General features: G+C 43.8%; 1 protein-coding gene across 1 annotated transcript; it reads right to left on the reverse strand.

The window, feature by feature from the left end:
- Positions 1–2,842: 2,842 nt before the first annotated feature.
- LOC123134971 (dehydration-responsive element-binding protein 1H-like) lies at positions 2,843–4,003 on the reverse strand. The gene has a single exon (XM_044554108.1). The coding sequence runs from the start codon at positions 3,931–3,933 to the stop codon at positions 3,196–3,198; it is 738 nt and encodes a 245-aa protein (XP_044410043.1). The 5' UTR covers positions 3,934–4,003; the 3' UTR covers positions 2,843–3,195.
- Between the last annotated feature and the right edge of the window lie 15,411 nt (positions 4,004–19,414).

The following is a 19,414-nucleotide window of genomic DNA, read 5'->3' on the forward strand; positions in this document are numbered from 1 at the left end:
ATTTTATGTCAGTCGGATCACAAAAGCCGAGGATTCCTCCCTCACAAAACATTCAGAAGGGAGTCTGACAACATACAAAATATGTTGATGTGACAGCACATCAAAATTAATTATGATGGCTTTCATGATTCACCTTCCAGTTGGATTGTGGGACGGAGCGTCTTTTCGGCTACCTAGGTCATTCACGAGTCAGAATTCCCGCACCTATTGTGCAGGAACAAATCCGAGCATGGAAGTGCTCGAGGAAAACCAAGTGAAATGACACTCAGCACGGAACTAATCTATGAACAAAGCAAGGAGCACCCGTGATATCTTATGTGGAACGAGTCGGATCCAACCAGAGAGACCAAATATCGAGATGCGCAAACTTGGTTTGCGAGAAAGCTGTATAACCGGCGTTTCACATTAGGGATATTGACTAGGGATACTTCGTCAATTAAAGCCCAGGCGCCTCAGACCGCCACTAGGAATTTGATGATACGCCGACAATTGGGCCACGAGCCATCCTCTTCCGAAGATATTGAAAATGGGTATCAGCAAATTTTTTTCAAATTGCTCACCTTTTTCACCTTCAGAAGGCATGATCATTTGAGTCCGCCGATGTCTCTCAGCCAACCAACCAATGGTGCTTCGAGTCTGTTGAACAGTCAGAATGTTCTCTGATGTTGAACAATCAGTTTCTCCATCAAGACCTCGATTAACTCGAGGGCTGTTGTCAAGGTTATACCCAGGGAAGAAGCTAGAAAATGGAGATAGGGGGGGCAGGGGCTTGAACTAGAAGTGTCGATCACAATTATAGAAGAGACAATCATATAGGCATATAGCATGGCAAATATCGTGAGGTCCGCGGCTCTGCAATATGAATAAAATTTGCATATTTATTTATCTGACGGTATAATTTCTTCAGAATTGGTTACTAGTTTCAATAGGTAGAAAATTTTCTCACGAAACTCTTTCTCTTCATTCCTGCAAACCCATAATTTGACAGACAATTTTTTCTGAACTTTTTTTTATTGTTCTAGGTTTCTAGTTCAATGGTTTCTAAGGCACACGTCAAAATAAAGTGTAGACTGAAAGAGGGTTAGAAATCATGTTCACGTCATTTAACTTAGCATCATATTCACAGACTGAGAGCTTTAACCAATTGGCACCAATTGACTGAGCTCTCTTCCTCTTCGTGTCTACACACACATATAATTGGACAATACAAGAATTTCTAATGATAATTTTTAATGTCTATATTTATACAATTACATTCTAAGACACAGACTAATCTAATGCTGAAAATAGACTGACCTTTCTTGATCATCTGGTCGCTCATCCGTGTGTGTGCGGTCGGCCGGAATGTGTCTGCGGTCTTCTGATCGGCACGGCAGGGAGTCGGGCCGTCGGGGACGATCGGACGGAGGCCTTCCCTCATCGGCGGACGGAGAGATTTGGTGGAGAGGATGGAGGATCTACTAGGCGGGTGGAGAGATTAGATGCAGCGAATTTTTCCAATCGCAGGAACTAAGGAACGACGAACATGCAGATTGGAAACGAACCTACCGTGCGTACATCGTGGACTAGCTAGTTGTCGTGCGTATTGCTTCCAGACTCTTTATCTTCCACGTGGGCTGTTTTCCTTTTTCTGGGCCGTTGGCGTGCTGCACGTATATGGTCCCTCAAAAAAACAATGTGCACGTATATGGGCTAGGCCTCTGGCTATGGGATGGCCGGATGGATTTCACGGGGGGGGGGGGGGGGGGGGGGGGGGCGAGACAAGCCAATATTCTGTGCGTAGGAAGAAAAATTATACGTGGTACCTATCGCTATTAGGGGTAACGAGATCGTTAGGGGGGGTCTCGCCCCCCTCGTCCCCCCTTAGAATCGTCCCTGGTTATACCTACGGGGTAGCACAACATACGTAAATGGTCGTGCCAAGGGCCCATGCCCATCAAGGATACGGTCTAGCGGACAACGGGGCACGGGGAAATTTTCGGACCCATTGAAGCCATAGCCTAAGATATCAAACACCATGAGGGTCCATAGCCCAACAATCAGATCCTCCACGTCCCAGATGGATTAGACCCAACAGTCGATAGTCACCAAGACAGGAACAGTCAGGAAGCTTATAGTTAAATGCGCCCTAGGATACCCCCCCCCCCCCAAATGCATTCAACACCACTGTTATACAAATGTGGCATAATCTAGTTAATTACGATAGTTACCAATAATAATTGCAACATAGCTTTAATACCAGCCAATTATGTCACCCTCTCCTAGCACACTCTGTAATCCGGGAGGAGGGCATCATGCTGAGGGTTGAACACCTTGGAGAGTTTGACTATCAATGTTATTGAACAAAACCATATCCGATCTTGAAGTCTCCACATTGATTTTTTTCCCTTATACTCTCTTCGTGTGGAAATGTTCCATTGGTATAGATTTATGTTTAAAAAATACTAAGACATAAAAATTATAGAAAAAATGACTTACTGTAGTAGTTTCAAGTTAGATATAGATGAAGTTGCTAGACATTGCACATTAACTATAAAATACCATCTTCAAAATCAAATCAAATAACGTAATTAACATTCTATAAATCTTTATAGGACTAGATATTGAAAGTGCAAAACTTAAATTTATGTGCATTCTCTTGGATCGGATTGATGTATGGTACTAACTTCGTAAAAAAATATAAGAGCGTTTGGATCACTATCTTATATTTCTTTATAGAGGGAGTAATACTTATCTAATAATAAGAGGAAGAGGAATAGGAATGTTTTCTAAATTTAGGTACTGTTTTCATATTTTGCGCTTGCGCGCGCGCGCACGCACACACAAGAGATTTATATAACATATGATCAACAATATCTCATAATAGCCATATGTTTATGGACAAAATAAATCTCAATGTTACAATTTTATGAATATCTCCATCTCTAAGAGGGCTACTGTGTTAGTTTAATTCAGGTGATGCATCGCATCGATCCTACCAGGACACCACTTGATTCTAGCTAAGGGATCGACAAGGAAGGAAGGAAGGAAGGAGACACTCGAAACGAAGAACGCGTGAGAGCGCGCGATGCTGTCGCTATCTCCCTCCGGCCCGGTAGCAGCTGGGCCCGCGAGAAAACTGTTTGTACGTTCTTTTTTTCTTTCTTTCTTTTTTGGCCATGGGAGGAGTGACTGAGCAGACACGAAGAACGGATCCTAGTAACTCCAGAGCGCGACATCAGCTCCGGCTCCGGTGTCGGCGCAGTCTCCATTGTCCCAGTACGCCCCGGTGGCCATGGTAGGCGGTGGCTCCATGAGCAGGCCGTGCGCAAGGTCCGCGTAGTAGTTCGTGTCCGAGTCCGTCTCCCCAAACAAGCAGTCGAGGTCGAACATGTCCATGTTTAATGCGGCTGGCGCCTCAAAAGTGGCATCACCGGATGTCTGCGCCGTCTCAGACGAGGGGACGCTGCACGCCGCCGCCGACGGGACGGCCACGCTGGACGTGACTTCCTGGGCCGCCCCAGCGGCGGCACCGGTGGCCTCCGGACGGCGCAGGAAGTCCGCGACGGCCTGGACGGCCGCGCGCCTGACGTCAGAGAGGTTGGAGAAGGCGGGCGGCACCGAAAGCAGCCACGCGGAGTCCCGGAAGTTGAGGCACGCGGCGGAACGGCCGCGCAGCATGAGCATGGCGGCGTCGTGCGCGCGCGCGGCGGCCTCGGCGGTGAAGTACGTCCCGAGCCAGAGGCGCGTGCCGCGGTCGCCAGGGACGCGCACCTCGCAGACCCACCGGCCGGCGCTCCCGCGGCGGCGCACGCCGCGGAACACGGGGTGCCGCGTCTCGCGGAACTTGGTGCGGCCCGCGGGGCGCTTCGGCGGCCACGGCCACGCCGTCCCGCCGCGCTCGGTCGTGGACGAGGAGGAGGCAGAGCTCGAGTGCTCGAGGCTCATGTCCATGGCTGCTGGCCGGCTGCCGGTCGATGGCTCGGTGGTGGTAGCTAGCTTGAGGCTTGTGCTCGAGCGAGAGAGTGAGAGTGTTGCTTAGTGTCGTGCTCGTGCGTGTGCCTACTTATACGTGTAACGATAAGATGACAGCTGTTTCCTTAGCCGCGTTGCTGCGTCGCGTCCAGTCGACATATGGCAAGACGCGCTTTGGAAACGCAGCTTACGACGCTTTGTGTGCCCTCCAGCGGATAAGACGCGGCTTGATGTAGCATCCCTGCTCGTAGCCGCCAGCTGAGTACACGTGTTAATAAGTTGCTACCTGAAACGTCGACTTGAGGCATGGTGGCGCTTTCATGCAGCGCGTTATGCTAGCACGTGGGAAGCATTGCGCTTTCCTGCCACGCGTTTGCCTGTTCGCTAAGTGAGTGTGAAGAAAGTCAGGTCAGGTCAGGTGCCACTCGTGACTCGTGACTCGTGAGGCTAGCGACTGGCATAGTGGTGGCAACTGGCAAGGGCTTTGCTGAAACTGAAAGCTTGCGTTTAGTTTCAGGGGCATTTGGGTTCCATATACACGCATGTCAGTATCTCTACTATCTAAAAGAAACGTAAGGCTACACAAAATTCTTCAGATCTAAGGCTACATGGAGAGCTAAGAAAAATAATATTTCGAGCTTGAGAAGGAATGATGGCACGGTTACAGAGAATGTGGCAGAGATCCATAATATCACTAATTCTTTTTTTAAGGATCTATACACATGTGATGGTACGGTTGATCCTTCTTTGACCATTCCCCTCGTCAAGCCGCTTGTGAGTGAGGATATGAATGTTGATATATGTAAGCCGTTCACGGACCAAGAGATTAGTGACGCTCTCTTTCAAATTGGCCCACTTAAAGCTCTGGGTCCAGATGGTTTTCCAGCAAGGTTCTTTCAAAGGAATTGGGGAGTGCTGAAGGAGGATATTATTCGTGCGGTTAAAAAGTTTTTTCTTACGGGGACAATGCCGGAGGGAGTAAATGATGTTCTTATTCCTAAGGTGAAAAATCCCCAATCAATGAAAGACTTCCGTCCTATCAGTCTGTGTAATGTTATTTATAAAATCATATCAAAGTGCCTTGTGAATAGACCGAGACCGCATCTTGATGGTATGATTTCTCCAACCCAAAGTGCCTTTATTCCAGGGAGACTTATTTCTGATAATGCTCTTATTGCGTTTGAGTGTATGCATTCCTTAAGTACTCTGAAGGATGGGCGGGGTGATTTCTGTGCTTATAAATTGGATCTTGCCAAGGCTTATGATAAAGTGGATTGGAATTTTTTGAAGTGCATGTTGAGCGCATTGGGGTTCGCATCAGAGTGGATAAAGTGGATTATGGCCTGTGTTACTTCAGTAAAAATTTCTGTGCGCTTCAATGGCCAGCTCTTGGAGTCGTTCTCCCCGTCATGTGGTATTAGGCAAGGGGATCCTCTCTCACCATACTTATTCTTATTTGTGGCTGAAGCTCTTTCCTTATTGCTACATAATGCGTGTACTAGTGGATCACTTCTGGAGTTCAAGGTTAATAGACATGCCCCGGGTATTTCACATCTCTTGTTTGCCGATGATTGTCTTTTATTTTTCAAGGGTTCCATTGAGCAAGCCTTGGCAATCAAAAATATAATTGCGACTTATGAGAAGGGGACGGGTCAATTGCTGAGCCCAGATAAATGCTCTATATTGTTCGGCAAGAATTGCAGTATGGAGGTCCAGGTGGCTGTTATGGTAATTCTTTGCATCACTTCAGAGGGTTTTGAGGATAAATACCTTGGGCTCCCGGTGCCATAAGGGAGAATGAAGGCTGGTAAATTTCAATCCACGAAGGGAAAAGCCCTCAAAATTTTATCGGACTGGATAGAAAAATACGCCTCATGTGGGGCGAAAGAAACTTTGATTAAATCTGTCCTGCGGGCTCTTCCGGTGCATGCAATGGGTATTTTTAAATTTCCGGCATCGCTATGTGAGGAGTTGTCTCAGATCATAAGGAATTTCTGGTGGGGTGATGAAGAGAATAGGAGAAGACTCATTGGCTGGCTTGGGATAAGATGACTAGGCCTAAAGGTGAGGGTGGTATGGGATTCCGGGACCTCAGATTATTTAACCAGGATCTACTAGCTAAACAGGCCTGGAGGTTAGTGGTTAATCCTGAATCTCTTTGTGCCAAAGTGATTAAGGCAAAATATTATCCCCAGGGACATATCCTTGATACGGTTTTCCCGCAGTCTGCATCTCTTAATTGGCAAGGTATTCTGCATGGTTTGGATCTGCTTAAATCCGGAGTCATTTGGAGAGTGTGTGATGGGGCTAATATTAATATCTGGAGAGATAACTGGCTCCCAAGATCTTATGGACTAAAATTTACTGCCAGAAAGAATAGGACAAGAGTCAAATGGGTGTCAGACTTGATGCTGAGTGGCCCTAGGAGGTGGGATGAAAATTTGGTTAGGCATCTGTTTTATCCATATGATGCGGAGGAGATTTTGAGGTTGCGTATGCAATCAAATGGGGAGGGTGATTTTGTTGCTTGGCATTGTGAAAAAATAGGGATGTTCTCGGTTAAAAGTGCGTACAAACTTGCGCTTACTTTGAAGGATAAAAATAAGGATGAGGGTCAATGTAGTGAGGCTGTGTTGGGGGAGAGAAAAATTTGGGATGTCATCTGGAAGGCTAATGTCCCACAGAAGATTCATATTTTTGCATGGAGGGTTGCAACAAATAGCTTGGCTGTCCAGGTTAATAGAGTGGTGCATCACAAAACTACTATTCCGATGTGCACTATTTGTGGAATGGAGGATGAAAGTACATTTCATGCGTTTGTCATGTGCCCGAAGGCGGTTGTGTTGCGGATGGCCATGAGGGACATTTGGGAGTTACCTACGGAGAACGTCTTCAGGTATACATGGTATGATTGGTTTATTGTGCTTCTAAGTCAATTGAAGCCGGTCATGCGTTACCAAATCATTTTCATCTTCTGGAGAGTCTGGCACTTAAGAAATGACTTGATATTTGGTGAAGGAAAGGAATCAGTTTCAGATTTTGCTAGCTTTGTGGGGAATTATTGGGCGTCTTTTGCCACATGTCACTCCATGCCTCTGGTGGACTCAAAAAATAAAGGAAAATGTCCATTGGATGGATTAAGATGGGCACCTAATATTGCGGGAGCTAAGATAGATTGGACTCCCCCAAGTTAATGTTGATGCAAGCTTTGTGGAGAGCAGTAGAGAAGCAAGTGTGGGTGTGGTGGTTAGGAATGCGGCTGGGGAAGTCATTGTCTCTTCTTGGGACTTCATTGGGTCGTGTCAGAGTGTGGAGGAAGCAGAGCTAAGGGCGTGCATTGCCGGTCTATACATAGGTATCCCTCTTTACAATCCTATTATTTTAGACACTGATTGTGCATTTGTTGTGGCGTCTCTTGCAACCGAGAACCTTGATAGATCAACGTTGGTTGATTTGAAGAAGGAAGCTTTGAGCTTATCCAAGTTGATAAATAGCTTTCAAATGGCTAAGATAAGTCGGACCGCCAATATGGTGGCTCATCTAATAGCTAAGTTTAGTTTTGACAATAGATCCGATGGTACTCTTGTTAATGATGTACCGCCCTGTGTGGTGAATTTTGTATCGAACGATTGTATGTTTCGAGATGGTTAATTAATATAACGTGGTGTTCAAAAAAATAAAAGAAATGTAAGGTTCCATTTCCCCTCTTACGTCCTCCACCCTTCGTCCATCCTTCTCTCGTATGACCCCCATCGCACCACCGATTTTCTTTCCTCCCTCCACCGGTTTTCTTCCTGCTGGTTCCCTATTTGCCGGTTTTATTCCCATCTGGCTGGACGGACCCACTATATTTTTGGCAACCAAATACTTCATGTATGGTAACCAATCTTTTGTTTGGTAATACAAACGCGATCAGTACATGTATGGTAATGAATATCCTATTTGGCAATGCAATAAACTCAATGAAGGCCATCAATTTCCTTTCTTCTTTCAACCAATTGGTAAAGAAATCAGAAGGAAGCAATCAGGTGCATGTACTGCGGAAGATAATCGCGGAGACCGCGCGTGGCATGCATGAAGAAATTGTCGAGATCCACGGAAAAGAAGGAAAGAAATTTCTAAGCTGCTCGCACTCCCCCATCAATGGCCCTGCACATGCACTCTCGATTTGGATTTTCTGAACGTGATTCATATATCTCTTTCTTATCCTTATGGCTGATAGTTGTGGGCATGTTTCATCTGTAGACGCGGGCGACTGTGGCAGCCGGGACGGGCTCACCGGTGTAGCGCACCTCAAGACCGTCATTCCCAAGATGCTGCACCACGGCCGCCCGGCATGTCTGTAGCACCCGCTGAGGCGAGCTCCTTGCATTCGCGTACGTGCATTAGCAACCAGCACATCAGCTTTCTAATTGCGCGTATGTGTGGTAACAAAGTAGAGAGATCACCAATAAAAAGGCAGCAGCAGCAGCTACTGCTGCAAGAGCAAGGCAGGACAACGAGAGCATGTGACTCCAAGAGATTCAGATAATAACATTCCTGCGGTAGTGGACAATGCTTATCTTCTCATATAATGTTGATGTTGCACATGAGAAATTATAAAGGGGAAGCACAGATTCAGGTGGTGAAACAGTTAACCAAGCTCAAGACATTCAATGATTCAAGGCATGCACTAATGTACAGATTTGCATACATTCTAGTATGTTGATATATGTTAATGTATAACTTGTAAAATGTGATCATGTGCCATGGGCACTGCTGATGGGATTTCATCTCTAGAGACTCGATCGTCATGGAAAAGCGAGGTGACAGGGGTGGAAGCTGGACCACGTAACATCATGTTGTACTACTCTGTATTTAGAGTGATCATTGCATGCATCTTTCATTGTTTTTTTAAATAAGAAATTTTATATGCCGTCTCCTGTGCAGGCAACAGTCGTTTCACTTGCAAATTAGACATACAATACACTTCATCTTCCAAGCGAGGTAGACGACAATATGATTATGTATGTGCCAGTGTGTAGCAATTATTCCCTCTGGAACGTAATAGAAGACATTTTTTGACATTGTCATAGTGTCAAAAAATATCTTGCTATAGAAGTAGTAGAACTCAATCTTGGGGTTTCATTGTCCGTTCATATATTCTGTCCATATACAAATGGGACCCAAGAATGCCTTACATCTTATATTTGCTTTCTAGCTAAATGTTTATGAACAAGACATGATTCGGCAAGATGTGCATGAGGATTGTAAAGGTATATATTTGCCATGATTGTACGAAACTATTAGAATATTTGTGCCCCGTTGCAATGCACGGGCAATTACCTAGTCTGTTAAAAAAAGAATAAAGCCAACATCAGAGTTTTAGCACCTCAAAACGAACGCATTTTCATCATTACATTATTAGCACGAATCTCAAGGCAAATCTATTGCCATGTAGGCTTCTGCCGTCCCTTCTTATGGTCGAACGAACCGAACGACGACCGACAGCCCACCCAGTCATCTCCTTGCTCGGTTTAAAAACAATTACGGTATAGGTTTAAATAAATGTGCAATAAAACTAAATAAACTAGGTTCAACTATATGCACCAACAACTTGTGCTAAACTAGATAAACAACTGTGTGATAGCAAGATATATAAACTGAAGCACAATGACTATCACAAAATAACTGCATAAGAGCTCGGTTAAGAGATAACCAATGCATGCGGAGACGATGATGTATCCCGAAGTTCACCCCTTTGCAGATGCTAATCTCTGCTACGGCGGTGTGGAGGTGCTTCTTAAGAGCCACAATGGGTCACCGTATTCTCCTCACACTCCCACAAAATGCAAAACAAAATGCAAGGTACCATGAATCCACTAAGGGAACCTTGAGGGCAATTTTCGAACCGGTACAAATGGAGACCCTTGAAGGCGGTTACCAAACCCGTACAAATTGTTCGGGGAAATCTCCACAACTTAATTGGAGACTCCCGGAGATTTCCCTAAGCTTTACACCATAAAGATTGAGCTCCATGACAACACAAACCATCTAGGACACCCAAGCACCCATGAGGAACAAATTGTAGGGTACCAAGCACCCAAGAGTAAAAAGCTTCTCAAAATTCAACTTCCATGTATCGCCGTGAAGAACTCAAACCTATGCACCAAATGCAATGCCAACAGCACACGGAATGCTCAAGTCTTTCTCTCCAAATCCCACCACAACAACTAATGCTATGGAGAAATATGAGAGAAAGAACAAAGGAGAACAACACAAAAGAACGCCAAGGTCTAAACCCAAAGGGTTCCTCTCACTTAGAGGTGTTGGAAATATGCCCTAGAGACAATTATAAGGTGGTTATTATTATATTTCCTTAAACATGATAAAGGTTTATTATCCAAGCCATAATTGTATTGATCGGAAACTTAAATACATGTGTGAATACATAAACAAATATCAAGTCCCTAGTAAGCCTCTACTAGACTAGCCCGTTGATCAAAAGATGGTTAAGGTTTTCTGACCATAGACATGCGCTGTCATTTGATAATGAGATCACATCATTAAGAGAATGATGTGATCGACAAGACCCATCCGTTAGCATATCATATGATCGTTTAATTTATTGGTACTGTTTTCATAATGTCAAATACATGTTCCTTCGATCATGAGATCATGCAACTCTCGGATACCGGAGGAATATCTTGTGTGCTACCAAATGTCACTTCCTAACTGGGTGATCATAAAGGTGCTCTACAGGTATCTCCGAAGGTGTTTGTTGAGTTGGCGTGAATCGAGATTGGGATTTGTCACTCCGTATGACGGAGAGGTATCTCTGGGCCCTCTGGGTAATACAACATCACAAGAAGCTTGCAAGCAAACACTACTAGGGAAAATCTTATACAAAGACGCTTAATAGCAGCGCGGGTTTATAACCCTCGCTACTGCTACTTACTAGTAGCGCAGGTTTTTAAACCTCACTACTACTAAGTTGATAGCAGTAGCGCGGGTTTTTAACCCTCGCTACTACTAAGCGGTCTCTACCGTGCCCCCCGGGACATGCCATAGTAGTAGCGCGGGTTTTTAACCCTCTCTACTACTAAGTTGATAGCAGTAGCTTTGGTTTTTAACCCTCGCTACTACTAAGTGGTCTCTACCGTGCCCCTGGGCCATGCCATAGTAGTAGCGAGGGTTATAAACCCGCGCTACTACTAAGTTGATAGTAGTAGCGCGGGTTTTTACCCCTCGCTACTACTAAGCGGTCTCAACCGTACCCCTAGGGGACATGCCATAGTAGTAGCGAGGGGTAAAAACCCGCGCTACTACTAAGTAATGGGTTTTTAAAACTCTACACCCCCTGGATCGCCTTTTCAGTTTTGTAAAAAAGCAAAAGAAAGTGATAAAAACTTTAAAAATTAAAATCCTTCGAGATGTAGTTATGTTACTACATGTACTACTTAGGAAAATTTAAAACCTTAAATTTGGACATGTTTTGCAAAAAGTGTAGGGAAAATGTAAAACTGCTATAACTTTTGCATACGATGTCAGGAAAAAATGTATAATATATCAAAATGTTCAGCACGAAAATCCGCATCCGATTTTGATGGCCTTTCGCCTGTTTGCAAATTTTTACAATCCTCAAATTCTAAAAGGAAAAAAAGTTATGCTCAAATTTCAGTTTTTTTTGAATTTTGGTCAAATCTGGTCAAAATGTGGTCAAACTACTTATTCAAGAAGTATTAGTGTTACTAAATAATTATTCAAGAATATTAGTGTTACTAAATAATTATTTCAGCTTTTTGGAATTTTGGTCAAATCTGGTCAAACTGTGGTCAGACAATGGTCAAACTACTTATTCAAGAAATATTAGTGTTACTAAATAATTATTGTTTTTTAGAACAATAGTTTCAAACTCAAACAGTGAAATGTGTGACTTCATTCTCAAGCTAAACTCTTGAGGGTTAATAGGATTGACATCTTACTATTGTAAGGAAAACAACAAGTGCAGACCTGGAAACGAGAGAGAATAGAACCCTGAAGTTAAGCGTGCTTAGGCTAGAGTAGTGGGAGGATGGGTGACCATCCGGGAAGTTAGATGATTTGGAATGATGAGGGGTGATTAGAGATTAAATTGAGCAGCGATGAGGGGTGATTAGAAATTAGAGGTTAAAATAATTTAGAAATTTGAAAATTCGAAAAAAAATCGTTTTTTCAGAGATTAGAGATTAGTAGTAGAGCGTGTTTTTACCCACGCTACTAGCTGTAGCGTCGTATCAGTAGCGCGGGCACCCGCGCTACTAATATACATAAAAGTCGCGCTACTACTAGGCTTTTCCCTAGTAGTGAAAGTGACTAAGGAGTTAGTTACAAGATGATGTATTATGGAACGAGTAAAGAGACTTACCGGTAACGAGATTCAACTAGGTATGGAGATACCGATGATCGAATCTCGGACAGACAAAGAGAACTACATATGTTGTCATAAAGGTTCGAATGATAAAGATCTTCATAGAATATGTAGGAACCAATATGGGCATCCAAGTCCGCTATTGGTTATTGGCCGGTGAAGCGTCTCGGTCATGTCTACATCATTCTCGAGCCCATAGGGTCCGCACGCTTAACATTCATGACGATATAGTATTATATGAGTTATGTATGTTGGTCACTGAATGTTGTTCGGAGTCTCGGATGAGATCACAGACATGACGAGAAGCTCCGGAATGGTCCGGAGGTAAAGATTGATATATAGGATGATGTCTATAAGGGTTCCAGAATTCATCAAAAGGGTTTTGAATATTTTTAGAAATGTTCTGGTACGAGGCACTTTGGTTGGGCCAAGGGGTAAAGCCCACGGGGCTTTAGGTCGGTGCAAAAGGAAGTTTTGCGGAGGTCAAGGACCAGACGCCATGGACCCTAGTGTCTGGTCCTGGAATCCGAGAAGGACTCTTCCTTGTGCTCCAAACCAACTTTGGGGAGGCCCTCTCTCCAAGTTACGACCCCAGGGCTCAACATATAAATAGACGGACATCGCTAGCCCCTGGAACACACCATGATTCACTAAGCCATATGCCGGCGCCCCCTCTCTCTAGTTCATCCTATGCTCTCAATCCGTTGTGCTTGGCGAAGCCCTGCGGAAATAGTTTCACCACCACCGTCACCACGCCATCGTGCTGCCGGAACTCATCTACTACTTTGCCCCTCTTGCTGGATCAAGAATGTGAGGATGTCATCGAGCTGAACGTGTGCTGAACACGAAGGTGCCGTACATTCAGTGCTTGATCGGAACAGATCGTGAAGGTGTACGACTACATCAACCACGTCGATAAACACTTCTGCTTAGCAATCTACAAGGGTATGTAGATCCTCTATCCCTCTCATAGCTATGCATCTCCATGGATAGATCTTGCGTGTGCGTAGAATTTCTTTGTTTTCCATTCAACGTTCACCAACAGTGGCATCATGAGCCAGGTCTATGCGTAGGTGATATGCTAGAGTATAACACAAAGGAGTTGTGGGCAGTGATGTTCATATTGCTTGCCACCAATGTCCTATTTTGATTCGACAGTATTGTGGGATGAAGCGGATCGGACCAAACTTACATGTTCACGTGCATGAGACCGGTTCCACCGACTAACACGCAACTTGTTTTGCATAAAGGTGGTTGGCGGGTGTCTGTTTCTCTGACTTTAGTTGAATCTAATTTGACTACAGCGGTCCGTGCAGAAGGTTAAATAGCAACTAGATAATCATCGTTGTGGTTTTGCGTAGGTAAAAATGGTTCTTACTAGTTGCCCGTAGTAGCCACGTAAAACTTGCAACAACAAAGTAGAGGATGTCTAACTTGTTTTTGCAGGGTACGTTGTGATGTGATATGGTCAAGATGTGATATGATATATGTTCATGTATGAGATAATCATGTTTTGTAATAAGTTCACGACTTGCATGTCGATGAGTACAACAACTAGCACGAGCCTTAGGGTTGTCTTTAATTACTGTATGATATGCGTGTCAATCACTAAGCGCCATGTAATTGCTTTACTTTATCGCTATGCGTTAGCAATAGTGGTAGAAGCAATAGTTGGCGAGACGAGCCCGAGGGAACGGTGGAGATCAAGGTGTCCCTCCGGTGAATATGGAGATCATGGCGTTGCTTTAGAGATGTAGATCAAAAGCACAATATGATGATGGCCATATCATGTCATATATTTTGATTGCATTTGATGTTTATCCTTTATGCATCCTATTTTACTTAGAACGACGGTAGCATTATAAGATGACCCCTTCACTAAATTTCAAGATAAAAGTGTTCTCACTGAGTATGCACCGTTGCTAAAGTTCGTCATTTTGAAGCACTTCGCGATGATTGGGTGTGAAAGATTCTACGTTCACATACAACGGGTATAAACCGATTTTGCACATGCAAAATACTTGGGTTAAACTTGACGAGCCTAACATGTACAGACTGAAGGAAATATGCCCTGGAGGCAATAATAAATTTATTATTTATTGCCTTAATTCATGACAAATGTTTATTATTCATGCTAGAATTGTATTAATCGGAAACTTAGTACATGTGTGAATACATAGACAAAACATATAGTCCCTAGTATGCCTCTACTTGACTAGCTCGTTAATCAAAGATGGTTATGTTTCCTAACCATAGACATGTGTTGTCATTTGATGAACGAGATCACATCATTAGGAGAATGATGTGATGGACATGACCCATCCATTAGCTTAGCATTATGATCATGTCAGTTTCATTGCTACTGCTTTCTTCATGACTTATACAAGTTCCTCAGACTATGAGATTATGCAACTCCCGAATACCGGAGGAACACTTTGTGTGCTACCAAAAATCACAACGTAAATGGGTGATTATAAAGGTGCTCTACAGGTGTCTTCGAAGGTTTTTGGTTGGTTGGCATAGATCGAGATTAGGATTTGTCACTCCGTGTTTCGGAGAGGTATCTCTGGGCCCTCTCGGTAATACTCATCACTACAAGCCTTGCAAGCATTGTGACTAATGAGTTAGTTGTGGGATGAAGTATTACGAACAAGTAAAGAGACTTGCCGGTAATGAGATTGAACTAGGTATGATGATACCAACGATCGAATCTCGGGCAAGTAACATACTGATGACAAAGGGAACAATGTATGTTGTTATGCGGTTTGACCGATAAGGATCTTAATAGAATATGTAGGAACCAATATGAGCATCTAGGTTCCGCTATTGGTTATTGATCGGAGACATGTCTCGGTCATGTCTACATAGTTCACGAACCCGTAGGGTCCGCACGCTTAACGTTCGATGACGATTGGTATTACGAGTTTATGTGATATGATGTACCAAAGCTTGTTCGGAAACTCGGATGTGATCACGGACATGACGAGGAGTCTCAAAATGCTAGAGACATAAAGATTGATATATTGGATGACTATATCCAGACACCGGAAGTGTTTCAGAGAAGTTTCGGATAAAACCAGAGTGCCAGACGGTTATCGGAACCCCCGGGGGAACTAATGGGCCTCGATGGGCCTTAGTGGAGAGAGAGAGGGGCGGCCAGGGCAGGCCACGCGCCCCTCCCCCTTGAGTCCGAATAGGACAAGGAAGGAGGGGCGGCACCCCCCTTTCCTTCCCCCTCTCCCTCTCCTTCCTTCCCCCTCTCTCCCTTTAGGTGGAAACCTACTAGGACTTGGAGTCCTAGTAGGATTCCCCTTTATGGGGCGCGCCAAGGAGGGATGGACGGCCTCCCCTCTCCTCCTTTATAAACGGGGGAGGGGGGCACCCCATAGACACACAAGTTGATCAAGTTGATCTTTTAGCCGTGTCTGGTGCCCCCCTACATAGATTTCCACCTCTATCATATCGTCATAGTGCTTAGGCGAAGCCCTGCGCCGGTAACTTCATCATCACCGTCACCACGCCGTCGTGCTGACGGAACTCTCCCTCGGCCTCAGCTGGATCTAGAGTTCGAGGAACGTCACTGAGCTGAACGTGTGCAGATCACGGAGGTGCCATGCATTTGGTACTTGATCAGTTGGATCGCGAAGACGTTCGACTACATCAACCGTGTTACATAACACTTCCACTTTTGGTCTACGAGGGTACGTGGACACAGTCTCCCCCGTTGCTATGCATCACCTAGATAGATCTTGCGTGATTGTAGGAATTTTTTTTGAGATTACTTCGTTCCCCAACAGTGGCATCCGAGCCAGGTCTATGCATAGATGTTATATGCACAAGTAGAACACAAAGAGTTGTGGGCGATAATAGTCATACTGCTTACCAGCATGTCATACTTTGATTTGGCGGTATTGTTGGATGAAGCGGCCTGGACCGACATTACATGACCGCGTTCATGAGACAGGTTCTACCGACGTGCTTATGCACATAGGTGGCCGGCGGGTGTCTGTTTCTCCAACTTTAGTTGAATCGAGTGTAGATACGCCCGGTCCTTATTGAAGGTTAGAACAACACACTTAACAAAAAATCATTGTGGTTTTGATGTGTAGGTCAGAATGGTTCTTGCTAGAAGCCCGTAGCAGCCACGTAAAACTTGCAACAACAAAGTAGAGGACGTCTAACTTGTTTTTGCAGGGCCTGCAGTGATGTGATATGGCCAAGGCATGATGTGATATAAATTGTTGTATGAGATGATCATGTTTTTAACAAAGTTATCGGCAACTGGAAGGAGCTATATGGTTGTTGCTTTATTGTATGCAATGCAATCACCATGTAATTGTTTTACTTTATCACTAAGCGGTAGCGATAGTCATAGTAACAATAGTTGGCGAGACAACAACGATGCTACGATGGAGATCAAGGTGTCACGCTGGTGACGATGGATATCATGACGATGCTTCGGTGATGGAGATCATGAGCACAAGATGATGATGGCCATATCATGTCACATATTTTGATTGCATGTGATGTTTATCTTTTATGCATCTTATTTTGCTTAGTACGGCGGTACCATTATAAGATGACCCCTTACTAAATTTCAAGGTACAAGTGTTCTCCCTGATATGCACCATTGCTACAGTTCATCGTACCGAGACACCACGTGATGATCGGGTGTGATAAGCTCTATTTTCACATACAACGGGTGCAAGCCAGTTTTGCACACGCAGAATACTCGGGTTAAACTTGACGAGCCTAGCATATGCAGATATAGCCTCGGAACACTGAGACCGAAAGGTCGAACGTGAATCATATAGTAGATATGATCAACATAGTGATGTTCACCATTGAAAACTACTCCATCTGACGTGATGATCGGACATGGTTTAGTTTATTTGGATCACGTGATCATTTATATGACTAGAGGGATATCTATCTAAGTGGGACTTCTTGAGTAATATGATTAATTGAACTTTAATTTATCATGAACTTAGTCCTGGTAGTTATTTTTGCATGTCTATGTTATTGTAGATCAATGGCCCGTGCTACCGTTCCTTTGAATTTTAATGTGTTCCTAGAGAAAGCTAAGTTGAAAGATGGTGGCAGCAACTACATGGACTGGGTCCGTAACTTGAGGATTATCCTCATTGCTGCACAGAAGAATTATGTCCTGGAAACACCGCTGGGTGTCAGGCCTGCTGCAGATGCTACTGATGACGTTAAGAACGTCTGGCAGAGCAAACTTGATGACTACTTGATAGTTCAGTGTGCTTTATGGCTTAGAATCGGGACTTGAAAGACATTTTGAACGTCATGGAGCATATGAGATGTTCCAAGAGTTGAAGTTAATATTTCAAGCAAATGCCCGAGTTGAGAGATCTGAAGTCTCCAACAAGTTCTACAGCTGCAAAATGGAGGAGAACAGTTCTATCAGTGAACACATACTCAGAATGTCTGGGTACCATAACCACTTGACTCAGCTGGGAGTTGATCTTCCAGTTGATAGTGTCATTGACAAAGTTCTTCAATCAGTGCCACCAAGCTATAAAGGCTTCGTGATGAACTATAATATGCAAGGTATGAACAAGACTATTCCTGAGCTTTTCGCGATGCTAAAGGCTGCAGATGTAGAAATCAAAAAGGAGCATCAAGTGTTGTTGGTCAATAAGACCACTAGTTTCAACAAAAAGGGAAAAGGGGAGAAGGGGAACTTCAAGAAGAATGGAAAAAAGGTTGCTGCTCAAGAGAAGAAACTCAAGTCTGGACCTAAGCCTGAAACTGAGTGCTTCTACTGCAAAGGGACTGGTCACTTGAAGCGGAACTGCCCCAAGTATTTGGCGGATAAGAAGGATGGCAATGTGAAAGGTATATTTGATATACATGTTATTGATGTGTACCTTACTAATGCTCGTAGTAGCGCCTAGGTATTTGATACTGGTTCTGTTACTTTGCAACTTGAAACAGGGGATACGGATTAAATGAAGATTGGCTAAGGACGAGGTGACAATGCACGTGGGAAATGGTTCCAAGGTTGATGTGATCGCCGTCGGCACGCTACCTCTATATCTACCATCGGTATTAGTTTTAGACCTGAATAATTGTTATTTGGTGCCAGCATTGAGCATGAACATTATATCTGGATCTTGTTTGATGCGATACAGTTATTCATTTAAATCAGAAAATAATGGTTGTTCTATTTATATGAGTAATATCTTTTATGGTCATGCACCCTTGCTGAGTGGTCTATTTTTATTGAATCTCGATAGTGATGATACACATGTTCATAATATTGAAGCCAAAAGGTGCAAAGTTAATAACGATAGTGCAACTTATTTGTAGCACTGCCATTTGGGTCATATCAGTGTAAAGCGCATGAAGTCCATGCTGATGGACTTTTGGAATCACTTGATTATGAATCACTTGGTGCTTGCTAACCATGCCTTATGGGCAAGATGACTAAAACTCCGTTCTCCAGAACAATGGAACGAGCTACTGACTTATTGGAAATAATACATACTGATGTATGCGGTCCAATGAGTGTCGAGGCTCGTGGTGGGTATCGTTATTATCTTACCTTCACAGATGATTTGAGAAGATATGGTTCTGGCTACTTGATGAAGCATAAGTGTGAAACATTTAAAAAGTTCAAAGAATTTCAGAGCGAAGTGGAAATCATCATAACAAGAAAATAAAGTTTCTAGGATCTGATCATGGAGGAGAATATTTGAGTTATGAGTTTGGTCTTCATTTGAAACAGCATGGGATAGTTTCACAACTAACGCCACCTGGAACACCATAGCAAAATGGGTGTCAGAACGTCATAACCGTACTTTATTGGATATTGTGTGATCTATGATGTCTCTTACTGATTTACCGCTATCATTTTGGGGTTATGCTTTAGAGACGGCTGCATTCATTTTAAATAGGGCACCATCAAAATCCGTTGAGACGGCGCCTTATGAACTGTGGTTTGGCAAGAAACCAAAGTTTTGTTTCTTAAAGTTTGGGGTTGCAATGCTTATGTGAAAAACTTCAACCTGATAAGCTCGAACCCAAATCGGAGAAGTGCGTCTT

The sequence above is a fragment of the Triticum aestivum genome, chromosome 6B (assembly GCF_018294505.1).
Source record: "Triticum aestivum cultivar Chinese Spring chromosome 6B, IWGSC CS RefSeq v2.1, whole genome shotgun sequence".
Classification (NCBI taxonomy): domain Eukaryota; kingdom Viridiplantae; phylum Streptophyta; class Magnoliopsida; order Poales; family Poaceae; genus Triticum; species Triticum aestivum.

Coding starts and splice junctions, on each gene's coding strand:
- LOC123134971 (XM_044554108.1), bottom strand. CDS start 3,933: ATGGACATGAGCCTCGAGCACTCGAGCTCTGCCTCCTCCTCGTCCACG.